Consider the following 17,509-nt stretch of genomic DNA (forward strand, 5'->3'; position numbering starts at 1 on the left):
CTGAAGTAATAGGATTTAGACCCATTCTCTTACAAATGGGATTAAGACCCATCCCGAATGAGGTGAGTCCACACCAAGTGAAGCAGCTTCAACAAAAAGTCTTACTTACAATGGGTTCACACCCATAGGAATGGATTAAATTTAAGTACATGTTTTTCTAGGGTACATACAGTTCCAAACCATCATAGCGCCTCTCTGTTTTGTTTTTTTTAATGACAGTTTAACTTTGTTGATGGTGTTTGATGTTTTTAGGTTCTCATAATATCCATTCATTTAATGGAGTTATAACCCTTACAACTACATTATACAGATTATATGCTGCTGAAATTAATCCTGTCATTATTTTGCTGTCCTACATTCCCCCTCTAATTCTGCTTCAGGATGCCCCATATTTTCTCCAACATGATGAGTTTACCGGTAATGATAGTTCCTTTCTTTGCCTGTCTTCTCCTGCACCCACAGCTTTTCCATTGTCTCCACACCAAAGGAGTTATCCTTCAAGCCCACTCCCTCTCATCTACCCTCCCTTGATGGCATGAGGTCTCTCTGTTCATAAAACTCCCTCCAATACCCTTCGATAGCCTTCCATCTCTGATATTGTCTTTTATAGCAAGTCTGGCTATAACTGCCCCTCAGGTACTTAGGACTCACAACAGTAGAAACATTCTTTAAAGTCTGAGCAAGATACAGAAAAAACTCCCATGTGAGTAGGAGCTATAAAAAGAGCATATTGAATATATTCTTCAAAAATGACCATGTCATAAAAAAGAAAATCTGAGAAACTGTTCCAGGTTAAAGGAGATTAAAGACACATGATAAATACGTGATTCTAGACAGGATCCCGTAAAGGAGATTTGAAAAAGTGCCATAAAGGACATTACTGGATAAACAGACAAAGCTGGAATATGGATATGAGATTAATTAAAAGTTTTATGTCAATGTTAAGATTATAGAAAGTAATAACTGTACTGTGTCTAAGAGAATATCACTTTTCTTAATATACAATGAAATATTCAAGGGTTAAGGGCAAGCTGTATTCTCGTGTGCGTGTGTGTGTGTGTGTGTGTGTAGGGAGAGAGAACGAAGTGGGTCAAAATGTTAATACTAGGTGAATCTGGAAAAAGAGCATATAAAGAGCATATAGTTGTTTTTTATATTCATGTAACATCTCTCCAAATACATACTTTTAAAAAAAAAATGGATCATTGTCACCCTGAATTTTTCCTAATTTTTGAAGTTTCTGATTTTCGTTCTTGTGGTTGTCACCACCAAAGCTTGCCCCCAAAGTAAAGTGTGCAATGCAGACTTTGAAACAGTTGTATCATATTCTGTCCGAGTCAAAAACAAACAAGCAAACCCCCCACACACACACACACACAAAACCCAGAATCCTTTAGCACAATTGAAGCATGCTAATATTCAACAGGGTTTTACAAAATACTGTAAAGTAGCATGATTTTTTTAATTAAGCACAACATTTCAAAAATACAAAAGGAACCAAAAGTTCAAAGAATCATGTTTATGGCATGTAAATCCCAATTTCTTTTTTATTCAATGCCACGAGGTTGTTGGTTTTGAGGGGTTTGGGGGTGTGAATTGTTTTGCAGGTGCCTCCTCTGCTCTCCCAAGTCAGTCAACACTCCTCTACTGGATTTCCATCTTCCAAAAGTTGGTTGACATCTTTTGATGTATCCTCTCCTGTTCTTTGTCATCCATGAAGGTATATTCTTTTTTCATCCTTTACTTTTACACTTTTTTTTTTTTTTTTTTTTTGGCATGGGCAGGCTCTGGGGATCAAACCCAGGTCTCCGGCATAACATGTGAGAATTCTGCCACTGAGCCACCCCATCGCACTGCCCTTAATCCTTTACTTTTAATAGCTTTATTGAGATATATTTCAGATACTGTAAAATTTGCCCATTTAAAATGTACAATTCACTGGTTTTTAGTTTATTCACAGATATGTACAACTGTCACCACAGTCAATTTTAGAACATTTTCGTCACCTCAAAAAGAAACCCCATAGCCAGTTAACAGTCACCCCACTATTTCTCCACCCCATCCCCAAGCCCTAAGTAACCACTAATCTACATCATCTCAAGAGATTTTCCTATTCTACATTTCATGTGAATGGAAACATGTGTTCTTTTTTTCTCTGGCTTCTTTCAAACTGTAGCATGTGTAAGTACTTCCCTATTGCATACCTGAATAATATTCCATTATATGGATATACCACATTTTGTTTATACATTTATCTGTTGATGGACATTTGGGTTGTTTTCTCCTTTTACTGATTATGAGCAATGCTACCATGAACATTTGTGTGCAAGTTTTTGTTAGGGGTATGTTTTCATTTCTTTCGGGTAAATACCTAGTAGTAGTATAGGAATTGTTTAATTATTTGAGGAACTGCCAGACTGTTTTCCAAAACAGCTGCAACATATATATACCAACCAGCAACGTATGAGAGCTATAATTTCTCCATATCTTTGCCAACACTTGTTTTTGTCTATATTTTTTATTCTAGCCATTCTGGTGGTTGTGAAGTGACAGCTTATTGTGGTCTTGACTCATATTTCCCCAATGACTAATGGTGTTGAGCATCTTTTCATGTTATCCTTTAGGTTTAATGGCAGTTGGAGATAAACATGTGTGTTTCATCCTCTGCGTTTAACTAGAAGCCAAATTATTCATTTCAAATGTGTGGAAGGAAAAATGTTTTCTCCTAAATATTTTAAAGCACTTATATAGCCATCTCAAATTTTTATCAACATGTATAGTTTTCTACTTGTATACTTTTTGCATGATACAGTTACTGTGTGGTTAAGGAACTGCAATATTGTGTACTGTAATTGCTTGTAAGATTGCCTCTTGTATTTTGGGGTGGATGGGGAAGAGAAGGAATTCACTCCGATGACTCTGAGGAGTTGACGAAAGAGCAAAACAGAACTGATAGCCAAAGCGTATAAAGCACAATGATTTTTCGTCACCAATGCTATGTACATCTGTTGTAGAAAAGTTGTGTGCCTTCTGTAATAAACGTCAAAGGAATGCACAAGGCAGAGGTTACATACCATAGCTTCTAAGAGATGGATGGCAAGGATTTCAAATGGACTTTTGCACTATGATTAAGGAAAAAATGTATACCAAATGATTATAAAAGTTGTGTGGGTGGTACACGGAGAATTATATTTTGTATCTGCTCTTGTGTATGCGTGAACATTTCTATAATGTAAAGCTTTAAAAACAAGAGGTTAAGTGCCTCAAGAGGAAAGTTTAGCTTTCCATAGAGAAATTTCAGGAGGTATATAGTTTCCTGGAAGGTGGGGACCACTGATGGAAACCGCTTTCCACACAACAGGTAAGAAGAAGAAAAGGATGGGTGACAGTACTTTTTTATGGCTCTTGTTGGAAAGTTCCCATCTGATGGCTCCCAGTTTCTCTGAATGGTGAGTCTAGCACATCTGCCGAGCAAGTGGAAATCGCCTAAGTTTGAGGAAAGTGAAACAATTATCTAAGCTTCACCAGAACAGGGAGTTCTGTTTGTTTTGTTCACTGGTGAATCCCACATGCTTAGAAGAGTGCCAAGCACATAGAAGCACTTGATAATTATTTGTGGAATGAATGATTTTCAGACAGTACTGGGGCTGACTATAATTTTACTGTGGGACCAATGTAGTCAATTCTGTGACTCTATCCAGGAGTGATCACTCACATATAGGAGGACATTTCTGGAAAAGGCAGAGAGATGGAATTTTGATAGGAGGAATTAAAGGACAATGGAACGGGCCCATTTAGAGTGGATCTTTTCAAATGTCGGTTATATGATGGGCCGTGAAGTGTACCTTAGAGAGGAAGGAAATGAAGAGGTTGGCAGACAGGTCAGGATAATGTGGAAAATTAATGCTCTGCAGTTCTTAAATTGAACAATTGGCATATCACGGGCACATGGTGGAAAATTGAGATCAAAGGGTGACAAGTTAGACTGTATTATTTCAGAAGGCAGTTGTGTTCTTGGTATAATTTCTAAAAAGACTGAGGGCATAACTGAACTGGAAAGGAGATAAAGGACCCTAAAATGAGGTGGTGTAGTATTTGGGGGGCTAATTTATTGGATGGTCCTTCCTCGTGGATGCTGGAGTCTCCCACTGATTTCCCTCTCTGCTTCAATTTCCCTGCCCTGGGTCTCATCCAACCTTGTGTCCCTCCCCAGGGCCTCTACATAATTGGTGTTTTCTGTAACCTTAAGCTTCAGACATTGAAGGGTCAGTGACTCCGGGCAAGAAGGCAGAAGTGTGGTAGTGAGAAAGGGCTCTAATGGACATCTTGTTTTTTCTTTTAGACATCCAGCATTCGCAAGCCTTTTTGGAAACACTACTTCAAAGTGCCTTCTTGGAAACACACCCCATTCTTGAAATCTAGTCTGCATGCAAACGAAGTTTCCTTCCCCCTGGACCCCTGTTTTAAGGGCTGGTATGTATGTAGTCTTGATCTAAAGAACATTCCCTAAAGATCCATGGTGAGCCACCAAATGTCTTTGTAACAATGGTGCATGATCTAGGACTCACCTGTGCTGCATCAGTTTTGGGTGCCCTGTCCTCCACCAAGTCCATGAAGATCACAAAGTGGCACGTCCATCCTGATGAGAAAACTGTGAACACTAAGAGCAAGGATCTTGCACATTGTCATCAAGGGAAGCTGGAAGGAAGGCACCAAGATCATCTTCCCTGAAGCGGGTGATGCCAGGCCTGACAACATCCCTGCTGCTACTGTTTGACTTCTCAGAGAACAGCCCCATGTAAACTTCCACCAAAAATGGCATCAGTATGCTCTACAGTGCCCTGATCAACCTCAGGGTGGTGCCTGGTTCAGACAGGAGAAATGGGAGGAGGACAGGATCATGATATAGGGATGATGGGGCAGAGACCTTTGTTTTGTTCCACTAGCAAGGTCTTTCTTTCACCTCTTTATTCTATTCTTCCTTTCTCACTCTTATGACTGGGTGATCCCTTTGCCTGGAAAAGATGCCATCAATCCAGGCAGTCTGAATAAAAATTATCCTGGACGGGGAACCATTTCCTCAAGGTACTGTACTAATGGGGAAACCTCAGTGTCAAGTTCAGAGTACTTGAACATGCCCCATAGAACAGATTCATAAGCATCATCTACCCTGTTCTTAGGCCCTATCCCAACCATCCCAGTGTCTACCAAAGCAGTACCCCTCCAGACACCCCAATTCAAGGTCCACCCACCTGTGATCCTCTGGAAACTGACAACTTTCTCCGAAAAAAACAATTAAGCCACTATTTTCTGGGGAAATATACCTGTCCCTGACTCTTCTCAGATGTGGAAGACCTTTCTTCACTACTGCTCCAAAAGATATGAAGCAGTTAAAGAAGAGGAAGGTGAGGGTTTCTATACATTTTCATTATGCCTAAACTAAGGTGGAAAACAGATCCCCTCTCCTAATACTTCATCAGAGAGGGAGGGGATGTTTGAGAATATCAAACATGTCTGTTCTTCATGTTTGAAGAAAGAGATGTCTGTTCTTCACCAAGAGCTCCAGAGAACTGGTCATCCTTTATAGAAGCCAAAGGAGGTGATCAGTAAGAGCTAAACTAATTCCTTCCATTTCCTAAACACAAGCCCTGAGATACCCAAAACCCATGCCTCACGGTACACAGAGAAGACACCATTCTTAGAAGAAACTTTTATTGGAGAGAATCTGTATTCTCAACAAGGAATGAGTTATTCTTGGGGGGAAATTTTCCTCCCTGGGAGCACTGGTGAAGCATTTCCTGCCTCAATACGAAAGAGAAATCTCTGTGGCTGCCTTCAGCAGTGGTGAAGGCAGCCTGAGGCACCTGGCATTCTTGAGGCATGCAGGTGGGGCTTGGAAGGAACTCCAGCTCCTTGATGGTTGTGGATAGGGGATAACTCTGACACAATAGCTGGTCCTTGCATCCTACAACTTTCTGGGGGTGTGTGTTCCTGTCTCTAGCACATGTAGGAAAGCTCTGGCCAACACACACAGCTTTTTGGCTGTTGCCCTCAGTATTTGTCACTTTATGGAAGGGAGCCCTATAGTTGAAGGGATGCCCCTTGATGGGCTCTGCTTGGGTCTTCAGTCTCGCGTTGTACTGAATTTTCTCAAACTTCTTCAGGGAGGGAAGGGACATTTGAGAACAGGTGATATCTCCTCCATGCCGTCGCCTCATTTTCTCCTCCACGAACTTTCTGATGTCTGCCAGGAAATTCTGAGCTTCAGCCACCCTTGCTCTACTTTTAACTGGTCCTCTGCTCTGCGCAGAAGCTGACATGGAGCTACGTTTTTCCAGGAAACTTCCCTGCTCTTTATGTTGTGTCCTAGGATGAAGCCATTGCAAAAGGTGCTTCACTGTTTTTCTGAAAAGACTTTCAGAAAGAGACTGTTGCATCTGTAACGGGCACTGAGAGGACTTGCTCCCAAGAGTCTGCTCTAATTTCCTGACCTGAGCACGATGACTCTTTCTGACTCGGGCAGTCCCCAACCCTGCATCCCCTTCACCAAACTCCCTTGTTGCAAGTCTCTGAGGGTTCACTCTTTTTGCAGCTGGTGGAAAATTCTTCTCCTGACACTTCCGTAAAACATGCTTAGGTACCCAAGGCTCCTGCCGCTGCATCCCTTTGTCCTCCAAGTTTACATGCAACACCTGGGATTCTGACACATTCCCACTAGATATGCTCTGGGCATGAGTCAGTGGGGCCTTTAAAGACAAGTTCTCTGAGGCAAGAGACATATCCGTGGGATAGCCTTGAGACTGTCTATGCTCCTTGGATTCCACTTTACACTTCAACTCATCAAGCAGTTGTTTTTTAAGGTGTGAAATATCAGGGTCATGGGGAACTGGTGTTTTTGGTGATGGGGGACATTCAGTGGTCAAGGGAATTTCCATTTCACTGGTATCCATATTTATCTTTTCAGAGGCATCACTCATTTGTGATTGCTCAGCATAGAGCTCCTCAGCCTTGAATATCTCCCTGGACACAGTGAAAATGGAAAATTGTTTTAAATTCTTCTCTGCCATCCCTTTGTCCTGAAGCATTTCTCCTCTATCACTGAAACTCACTTGCTGGTCCCTTGGCTCATGCCCAGCCCTGTCTTGACTTATGGGCAGCTCTGGGCTGCATCTATTGGTTGTGACAGTCTCACTCTGACTCACGTTGTCTTCGGTGCTATATGTAAGGGGCAGAAGCAACTGACTGCCATCCTCAGTTGTCTGAAAGTCCTGTGCAAGCTCATGATTGACATCAGAGGGTGATCGTCTCTTGGTGCCTTGTCCTTCCTTGCCCACAGGTGAGGTGGCAGGGAGAGAATGATCTACAATGGGGACTGAAGTTGTTGTTAGCACCTCATCAACCTGAAAAGTTTGAGTGCTCTTTGTAAAGGTCTCAGAAGCCTTAGCTTTGGAGTCCATCCCAGAAACAATGGTGATTGCATAGGGAATGTTAGGATGGAGAGAGGAGCAGGATGAGGCCTCTTTCAATTTAAGGATTTCTATGGATTCAAGGATCTTGTTGGGAAGGCCCCACAACCTCCTCAAATCAAGCCTTTTAACATGGGCTTCTAGTATCTCTTGTGTTCTGGAGTCAATGAAGGAAAGCTCCTGAGAGGTATTCAGGCAGGAGTCACCTGCCACCCATTGTGTCAAATTTTGTTGTTTCATTTGGGTGTGGGATTTCGCAGGAGGAGGTAGTGTCTGCTTGACGGCATGCCATGAAGAGTGTACAGCCACAGGGATCCTACCCTCATTGATTTGCTCAAACTTCTTGCTCAAATGTACTTTCAGAGTATTTTCCAATTTCCTCTGCTCCAGGCTCACCCCTGAGGCCCTTGAATTATTCCCTGAAAGACTCACCATGTGACCTTCTAAGTCATTTTCAGAGTCAGACTCCAGATCTTTAACGAAGGAAACTTCTGAGTCCTTCAACAAATGGTCTTTTGGGCCATTCTCCAGGCTATGTCCCTGACCCTCCTCTAGTGGAAGCGTCTCTGAGCTTTTCTCATAGACACTTTCTGAGAGGCTCGATCCAACACTCTTTAGGTGTTTGTTGTTCTCACGCTTAAACACAGAGAGCCATGAGAGTCCATAACTGCTCTTCGACTCAGATACCTCTGAAAGTTCGCCTGGAGGCTTCATTAGAGACAGAGAATCGTGGATCCTGCGGGGCAGGCCCCAACGATGTTGAATGATCCTTTTTCGAAGGTGGTGTTCTAGTTTCTTCTGCACCTCACTATTGAGAGGAAAATGTCCGGGAATGATAGAGACTGGAACGTGGACCCGAGAGGCCTGGTGGTACTGAGGAGAGTTGGGAGCTGGAGAACAAAAAGCCTCCTGAGATCTTTGGACCACAGTGGGTAAACCCCACAAACCATCCTGTTGCTTCTGCAACACGTGCCACTCCAGGTGGTTAATTTCAGTTGGATCAAAACTCTGTGCCTCATTCTGGAGTCTATGGAAAGACACTCCACAGCTCTTAATATGGGCTGAGACAGAAGGGGGTAGATTTGGGAGTGCAGATTTCAGGTGGGCCTGGGACTGGACCTGAGTGAGATGTGGGGGCTGGGAGTCAGGCAGAGTTTCAGGCAAGGTTTGAAGCTTCCTCTCAGACAGAGACAGAGATAGGGGATGGGAAAGTAGTGGGGATTCTCCATCCTCAATTTGGGTCACAGGGGCACTTGAGATTCTATTGAAGACAAAGATTGAAAGACAGCCACCTGAGACCAGGACAGCAGGCATCAAGGACTCACTGTGCAAAAAAGGGGGACCCCAGAAGAGCTGGATATATTTCCGCTGCAAATGGCCTCCCAAGGTATTAGGATATGGGGACTGCTGATGAATCAGCTCTTCCTGTTTGCCTTCGGTGCTCCAGAAGTGTAGGGAAGCTGCTGTGTCTTGCTTATCAGCAATTGAATCTAACATTTTCCCTGAAGAATTTAGTTGGAAGTGTGCCCTAAGTTGTTTTAGAAAAGATCTCTTTTTGTTTTCTTTTTCCTTCCACATCAGGAAATCTCCTCTCTTTTTGACTTGCCTTTCCAGAAAGTCCAGGACATCAGGGGAAAGAAAAGAGAGGCTACCAGCTTCCACATAGTTAGTTATAATGTCTCCTCCTAAAGGGACCTCTGGAGAATGGACAGTAAGCAGCCCTGGCTGGAAATCACATTGTGCCAAGGTAGAAGGGGAAAAGTCTTGGGCATGAGCCTGCCACCAGGAGAATTCTGAAAGAGGCAGGTTGGAAGGGTCAGTGCCTGTGATTGTTGGGACATAAGCAGTCAACCCAGCAGGGCTATCTGGAGATGAATTCTCTGGGAGAGGCTTCAGTACGATTGAAATTGATTGAGATTGAGTCACAGTTGAAGCACAGTCTGGCGGTGGTGAAGCACACAGGGTTGGTGGTGCATGATAACAAGCAAATGAATCAGTGGGATTCATTGCGTGGGACAAATTTGTTGCAACGTTGGTATCTTGAGAGATGGTGGGATGAAGTACGAAGATGCTGTTCGGAGACAAAGCAGCCCGTGGCTGAAGAAGAGGATCCACTCTTTGAGTGTGATATGGTGGGAGAGGGGAAAAGGCAGGTGGTTGGGAGGTAAAATAGTCCATTGGAAGCTGGGAGGGAGTCAAGGGGAGAAAAGACTCTGGTGGCAGATTGTTATCCGGTGGTGAGGGTGAAAGAAAGTCAACTAAGGGGGTCATCCGGTCAGGTGAGAGAATGGTAAAGGGTGAAGAGGGCTCGGGCAGAGGGTCTGGTATTAACTCTGCCTCAGGGTCTGCTGAGAGGTCAGAGGTCAGAGTGATCAATGACTCAGTCTCAGAAACTGTGGAAGTCAAAGAAGACCAAGGAGGAGCAGCGTCTTCTAGGGGCTCCCCAGACAGCAGCCGATCGACCTCAGCAGTTGCTCGTTCACACACTTCACAAAAGGGATTTGAGCATAACAGTTGACAGAAACAGGTGGTATCATGATACTGGCCCAGGGGGCTGCAGGAGACAGGAAGCACAAAGCTGCAGCCAGGACCAGAACAAGCAAAGGAGGGCCTGCTGATCTACCAGGGGTGGGGCCACAAACGTAACTTCACAATGTACCTTGCCATATGGCCCTCTCCCCAAGGCTTTCATTCACATTCACATTCCTATGGCTACCCCCTCCCGTGTCAACCCCAGGCTTCACCGAAGTGCTGGAATGGCATAGATATTCCTAGAAAAGGGGACCAGGAAAGAAGGGGGAAGACTAATCACCTTCTCAGAATGGAGAGCAACTTCCTTGTCTCCTCTTCTTTCTGCCAAGCTTTCCAGCCTGGGAAACCAGGAGAGGAAGGTTATACATGGTGAAGGGAGAAAGGTAGGGCTCATACAGGAAGCAGAGCAGATGTCCCTTCATGGAAGACTTTTGTGATTTAGACTCTGAAAGCTCCAAGAGTCAGTAGACAAAGTCAGGTGGTCAATGAAAATAGTAAGAAGGCACACATGTGTATTCTGCTTTATCATTCGCAAGGTGCTTTTGTATACATTAACCCATGTTATACCCAAAACTGTTCTGTGAAGGACAGAGAGCAGTGGTTATCTCAAAGAGGAATCTGAGCATTCAGGAAATTAAAGTACTTGTCTAAAGATAGAAAATGGAAGTTTTGATTCCAAACTAACCAGTAGTCATTTCTCTACATCTCACGTGGCCACCTATTGGCTAAAGTCACTGCTCAGGTCCATCACTGCTTCGTGCCCATGGGTGGGCAGAGCAGGGAATTTGATAAGTATCCCAGGTTCTGACTTCCTTCCCGTGAGCCTCTCCTCTGAGAGCTCTGCCTTCTGAGTGAGACCGTATCTAACAACTGAGATCCTCAGAGAATGTACACCTGAGCCTCTTGGAGACAGAGAAAGGGTCCCCCTCGGAAAGCTCAGGAGGAATAGGCAGACCTTTACCTCTCAGTGCTCCACCTTTTCTCCTCCTCTTGGCTCTGCCCTGAAGATGAGAAAAAGAAAAAGATAAAAAGTAAGGGCTGGAACTCAGTTCTCCCACTCCTGTCTCTGGGAAGTGCGAACATTCACTCTTCATAAATAAACAATTTATGTGATTATTTTAATTAATGGAACTCTGTTTCTTTTGTTTATTTTTTAAAGGGATAAAATATTTTCAATATTTCATTATTTCTTACTTTGAAAAAATCAAAAATCATGCCTATGAGGTCCACACCTGATGACCTCAGCCAGCAGTCCTCTGGTCAAGGAGGGCCTAGAAGCTGAGACCAACAGTCACCTACATGCTCCCTTGGATAGAACCCTGTGCTGAGGCCAGAGCTTGGACTCCAGCCTCTGCTCACAGGCTCTCAGAGGTTCAGCCCTGCTCTCCTGGGTAGCCCAACTCCGAGGAAGGAAGGAAGCCCAAAAAGAGAATGTGGCTGATAGCCAATTGTTGGTGGACCTCGTTCTCCTGCAGGGACACAGAATTCTCAACAGTCCAGTCCAGGACCACAGAGTCACTGTGCTTGGATCTTATCCCGGAACCCCACCCCTACCGCAGACTCAGATCTTGAGTTTCACATGGAATTCTTAGTCCCCATCTTCTTCTGGAAGAATAACATTACATTCTCTCCTCAGACTTCCTATCTCAGGTGTCTCTCTGAGCCACCATATTTTATTTAGAAATGCTTAAATGGAAATGGAAAGGACAGTAGGGAGTCTCTGTTGGAAACTGGCCCAGGATTCCTTACTTTTTGGCTGTCTTTGCTTTTCCGCTGTAGAATCGAATGTAGTTGCAGTGCTCCGTAGCACAGGAACAGAAGGAGCAACCACAGCCCGCACTTGGCGCTGTAGTTGGGATCAGTATCCCAGCAAGTCCAATCGCAGCTCAGCCAAGGTTCAGCACGATCCTTCAGAAGAGTAAAAACTCCATCCATGATCGTGCTGCTGCCTCAGGCTACTGAGCACTGAGCGTCCTCGCTCAGAGCTATAATCCCAGGCCCGCATCACGGAGCTTTGAAGAGTCACAAAGGGGTTGTGAGGGTAGGGTAGGGGAGCCCCTCCTCCACCATCTTCCCCACCCTGCAGCCTCTATGTTCCTGTCTTGGGACTCCATCCTTTCAATCACATACTCTGCTTACCTTAGTGAAAGTTCCCTGTTTGTTTGTTCCATCTGTAACTCAGCTATTACCTGAATCCCAGTTTACTGTTTGGACACCATGAAGCCCACCAATTCCATTGCCTTACAAGTATGAAGGATTACCTGGAATTTTTTGCTTATTCCTAGACATTTATACTCTCAGGATTACAGGTGGCCTCCAATCCATCTTTCCTACACAATGTTCTTGCCTTACATCAACCCAAATGTAGAACATACAGTTCTTTTACACACCATAAGTACTTGGAACCTTGGGTAGGACATGAGATTTTGTTGGTTTGTCCAGAGTGATGCCCCGATGAATCCCAGAGTGATTTGATCAGTGAATGGAAAAGTATTTGCAAAGTCCCCTTCAGGGAATGGTGAGAACAGGGAGAAATTCAACTTCCCCAAGTTGAATTCTTGATATTCTCACAAGCAGTGTGGACAACCAAAGCTATAGGCTGAGCCTCCAGTCATGGGGTTTGTTCATATGAAACTTAACCCCACAAAGGGTCAAGTCTACTTAAAATTTAGGCCTTAGAGTCACCCCCAAGAGAGCCTCTTTTGTTGCTCAGATCTGGCCTCTCTCTCCAGCCAACACAACAAGCAAACTCACCACCCTCCCCCTGTTTACGTGGGACATGACTCCCAGGGGTGTGGACCTCCTGGCAATGTGGAACAGAAATCCTGGAATTAGCTGAGGCTCAGCATCAAGGGATTGAGAAAAACCCTAGAATGAGCTGAGACTCAGCATCAAGGGATTGAGAAAACCTTCTCGACCAAAACGGGGAAGAGTGAAATGAGACAAAGTGTCAATGGCTGAGAGATTCCAAAAAGAGTCGAGAGGCTATCCTGGAGGTTATTCTTACGCACTGAGGAGATATCACCTTGTTATTCAAGATGTAGTGGAGAGGCTGGAGGGAACTGCCTGAAAATGTAGAGCTGTGTTCCAGTAGCCATGTTTCTTGAGGATGATTGAATAATGATATAGCTTTCACAATGTGGCTGTGTGATTGTGAAAACCTTGTATCTGATGCTCCTTTTATCTACCATGTCAACAGACGAGTAGAACATATGGAATAAAAATAAATAATAGGGGGAACAAATGTTAAAATAGATTTAGTTTGAAATGCTAGTGATAAATGAAAGCAAGGGGTAAGGGGTATGGTATGTATAATCTTTTTTTTTCTCTGTTACCGTTTTATTTCTTCTTCTGTTTTTTTCTTTTTCTGAATTGATGCAAATGTTCTAAGAGATGATGAATATGCAACTATGTGATGACATTGAGAATTACTGATTATGTATGTAGAACGGAATGATCACATGTTAATGTTTTTGTTTGTTCTTAATTTTTAATTAATAAAAAAATAAATTTTTAAAAAAGTTTTCTTACAATTTAGTTTAGTGAATATTGAATAGTCCATTAAAAACTTTTTTTTAGTCTGCTTGACCATCTTCAGAGAGGCTGACTCAAATCATTTAAGTTAATAATTCATTATTTGACATTCACAAAACTAAGTATAAAATAAATGTAAATAGTTAAACCTTCAAGTGATTTTTCTGGATGGAATATTTGGAGCAATTATGTTTTTGAAGGTAGTGGAGCTTAAGCTTTGGGGCATGCTTTTTACACACACACACACACACACACACACACACACACACACACACACACACACACAAACACGTATCCTTTGAAAAGCCCATACAGTATTTTCTATTCCAAGAATAAAGCAATTTCCTCCTTTTATTTCAATCTTTCATTTGTAATTTTCTTCCCATTCTTACTCTGCCATGCATTTTGACAGTCCCTGTCCTTGACACTAATTTCTTAACAGGTATGATGCCCTCACCCCCCAAAAACCAGCGGTGGGGACAGTGTGCTGTTGATCCCCTCAGTCTTTGGGGTGGCAGGGTGGGACCTGGGAGTGTCAAAGCAAGGGTAGAATCTAGTCTTGAGCAACTTCCCCTTGTGGGCCTTGTAAAAATGGTCTTTTTTGCCACACGGCAAGGATGAGAAACTCAACTCTGCATAATCATCTCACTTGTGTCCGAAAACCATCTGCCTGTCACACTTGAGTCAGGCTCCTCTTGTCAGGCCTAATTAATCCCAATATTTTCCATCTCCTAATAACAACTTATTTTCTAACCTCTTTGTCATGACAGCTGTCCTCTGAACTGTCTCCTAATTTCTCAAGCCTTTTTTAAACTGGGAAGCCCTTTATTTGACACCGATGACCTAGCACTGTTATTTGATCTGGGACAAAGAGGTAAGACAGCCTTCACCCCAGGCCTTTCAATTATGTCTCCTTTCAATTATGCAGGAGCCCGTAACCTGCCTTGAGGATAAAATCTGCCCAGAGGCGCCACTTCCTCCTCTCCTCGATATGCAACCTCAGCCAAGACTTCATTTAATAAATATTTACTCCTGGAAGGAGACACAGGATCTCTAAGTCATGGTTTCTGCCCTCAAGGACCTCATGGTGCTGTGGTAGAGATAAGTCCTCCACAGTTCACGAGCTGTACAACTGCACAGGCGAGGTCCCCAGGCAGCTTCTGTTGATTGACAAGCAATCTCTGGAAGAGATCAGAGAAGAGAGAGGCCCTGTGGATCATAACTGCTCAATCACATGATTCACCTTAGGAAGGCATCCCTGGTCTACCCTTTCCAATTTCTGATACTAATTAATGATTCTTTGAGAAGGTGGTCAAGGAACAATTTTTCTCTTATACAGTAACATTCATTGGCTAGATATCCTTACATATATTTGTGTGCCTTGAGCTAAAACCTACAAGAAGTTTCAATAAAAAGACTTTTCCCCAAATGCTAACAAGATTGCTTTTCAGGGGCGGGCCGCGGTGGCTCAGCGGGCAAAGTGCTTGCCTGCTATGCCGGAGGACCTCGGTTCGATTCCCGGCCCCAGCCCATGTAACAAAAACGGAGAAACAGAATACAATAAAACAAGAAAATGTTTAAAAATGTTTCCCTTTCTTCCTTCCTTCCTTCCTTCTATCCTTCCTTCCTTCTCTCTGTCTTTAAAAAAAAAAAAAAAAGATTGCTTTTCAGAACCTGGTAGAAGCTCTTTCAGAATTTAGAGAACAAGATACTAAAAGTACAACTCTTGTTTTTTTTTCCCCTTTTCTACCACTAAAAATAAACCCCATTGATAGAGTGGGAAAGCTTCATAGAACTTCTCCTTTCTCTACTGACATCAACTACAAATAATAATTTTGTTTAATTTATAAAGGATTTTATTTTCAGTAACCTCCATGGAATGTCATGACCACCCTGTAACAGTAAGCAGAAGAGACATTATTGTGTCCATTTTATCAGTGAATAAAACTGAAGCTCAGAGAGGCTAAGTGACTTCCTTAGACCACACAGAGCCCTGACTACTAAATCCTCTGCATTCTCAACTCTTTTATTTTAAATAATATTAGTAAGTACTTACTTAAAATTTTAAAAAGCAAAGATAAAATTACTTTAAAAAGTAATCCACAGCCCCCAAATTAAAGCAGTTTTGTGGTTAAAAGTATTCACATTTGTCCATTAAATGGTGGCAATTTGGGAAATAAAGAAAAGCTATTTTTGGTATCCTTTCACCCTCCAGGTACCCTTTCCTTTCTACCTTTAGCACCAGTGCCTTTAAAGTTTTTCTCTGTCTCCCTCTTATGCCCTGCTTTCAAGAAATGTATTAGATAGCACTCCCAGTAAGTTATAAATGAATAAGAGTTTAAAATGTTATCATTCCCAGGAACACCTTTCACATATTTTACATATAATGTCGTTGATGCTCTATAGTAAAGGTCTCACAACCCAGGACATCAATTAATTCTTCTGCCAGGTGATGGTCAGGAGAGGGGCCAGAGAAAACTTCAGAGTTGGTGCCAATTAAGACACTCTGTGCATATTCTAAAACCACTGACTTGTAAATGTAAATGGGTGAATTGTAAGGTATGTGAATGATAACTCAATAAAGCTGTTAAAAAAACAGAAACTGAGACCCTCAAAAGGCTCATCTTAATTGGCACCAATTTATTTTTAGTGGTAGAAAAGGGGAAAAAAACCAAGAGTTGTACTTTTAGTATCTTGTTCTCTAAATTCTGAAAGAGCTTCTACCAGGTTCTGAAAAGCAATCTTGTTAGCATTTGGGGAAAAGTCTTTTTATTGAAACTTCTTGTAGGTTTTAGCTCAAGGCACACAAATATATGTAAGGATATCTAGCCAATGAATGTTACTGTATAAGAGAAAAATTGTTCCTTGACCACCTTCTCAAAGAATCATTAATTAGTATCAGAAATTGGAAAGGGTAGACCAGGGATGCCTTCCTAAGGTGAATCATGTGATTGAGCAGTTATGATCCACAGGGCCTCTCTCTTCTCTGATCTCTTCCAGAGATTGCTTGTCAATCAACAGAAGCTGCCTGGGGACCTCGCCTGTGCAGTTGTACAGCTCGTGAACTGTGGAGGACTTATCTCTACCACAGCACCATGAGGTCCTTGAGGGCAGAAACCATGACTTAGAGATCCTGTGTCTCCTTCCAGGAGTAAATATTTATTAAATGAAGTCTTGGCTGAGGTTGCATATCGAGGAGAGGAGGAAGTGGCGCCTCTGGGCAGATTTTATCCTCAAGGCAGGTTACGGGCTCCTGCATAATTGAAAGGAGACATAATTGAAAGGCCTGGGGTGAAGGCTGTCTTACCTCTTTGTCCCAGATCAAATAACAGTGCTAGGTCATCGGTGTCAAATAAAGGGCTTCCCAGTTTAAAAAAGGCTTGAGAAATTAGGAGACAGTTCAGAGGACAGCTGTCATGACAAAGAGGTTAGAAAATAAGTTGTTATTAGGAGATGGAAAATATTGGGATTAATTAGGCCTGACAAGAGGAGCCTGACTCAAGTGTGACAGGCAGATGGTTTTCGGACACAAGTGAGATGATTATGCAGAGTTGAGTTTCTCATCCTTGCCGTGTGGCAAAAAAGACCATTTTTACAAGGCCCACAAGGGGAAGTTGCTCAAGACTAGATTCTACCCTTGCTTTGACACTCCCAGGTCCCACCCTGCCACCCCAAAGACTGAGGGGATCAACAGCACACTGTCCCCACCGCTGGTTTTTGGGGGGTGAGGGCATCATACCTGTTAAGAAATTAGTGTCAAGGACAGGGACTGTCAAAATGCATGGCAGAGTAAGAATGGGAAGAAAATTACAAATGAAAGATTGAAATAAAAGGAGGAAATTGCTTTATTCTTGGAATAGAAAATACTGTATGGGCTTTTCAAAGGATACGTGTTTGTGTGTGTGTGTGTGTGTGTGTGTGTGTGTGTGTGTGTGTGTGTGTGTAAAAAGCATGCCCCAAAGCTTAAGCTCCACTAC

The 17,509-nt window shown here is 42.9% G+C and overlaps 1 protein-coding gene and 1 long non-coding RNA gene across 17 annotated transcripts in view; one reads left to right on the plus strand and one right to left on the minus strand.

Annotated features, from left to right (window-relative positions):
* LOC143673688 (spermatogenesis-associated protein 31D3-like) overlaps positions 1–11,971 on the minus strand; it is a 62,953-nt gene extending 50,982 nt beyond the window's left edge. For 13 of the 14 annotated variants that reach the window (XM_077148518.1, XM_077148514.1, XM_077148510.1 and 10 more), the window contains exons 1-4: positions 11,748–11,971; positions 10,960–10,999; positions 10,279–10,336; positions 4,569–10,020 (exon numbers count right to left, since the gene is read on the minus strand). In XM_077148518.1, coding sequence (XP_077004633.1) covers positions 5,712–10,020; positions 10,279–10,336; positions 10,960–10,999; positions 11,748–11,933 — 4,593 coding nt within the window. In that variant the 5' untranslated portion in view covers positions 11,934–11,971 and the 3' untranslated portion in view covers positions 4,569–5,711. Of the gene's footprint in view, positions 1–1,488; positions 3,487–4,568; positions 10,021–10,278; positions 10,337–10,959; positions 11,000–11,747 lie in introns of those variants that run through there. The other variant, XM_077148520.1, reaches the window with a different exon arrangement.
* LOC143673691 (uncharacterized) overlaps positions 1–13,354 on the plus strand; it is a 29,873-nt gene extending 16,519 nt beyond the window's left edge. The window contains exon 4 of one of the 3 annotated variants that reach the window (XR_013170523.1): positions 4,343–13,354. This is a non-coding gene — a long non-coding RNA (uncharacterized LOC143673691). The remainder of the gene's footprint in view (positions 1–4,342) is intronic. The other 2 variants (XR_013170524.1, XR_013170522.1) reach the window with 2 other exon arrangements.
* The last annotated feature ends 4,155 nt before the right edge of the window (positions 13,355–17,509 follow it).

The sequence above is a fragment of the Tamandua tetradactyla genome, chromosome 2, assembly GCF_023851605.1.
Source record: "Tamandua tetradactyla isolate mTamTet1 chromosome 2, mTamTet1.pri, whole genome shotgun sequence".
Lineage (NCBI taxonomy): Eukaryota > Metazoa > Chordata > Mammalia > Pilosa > Myrmecophagidae > Tamandua > Tamandua tetradactyla.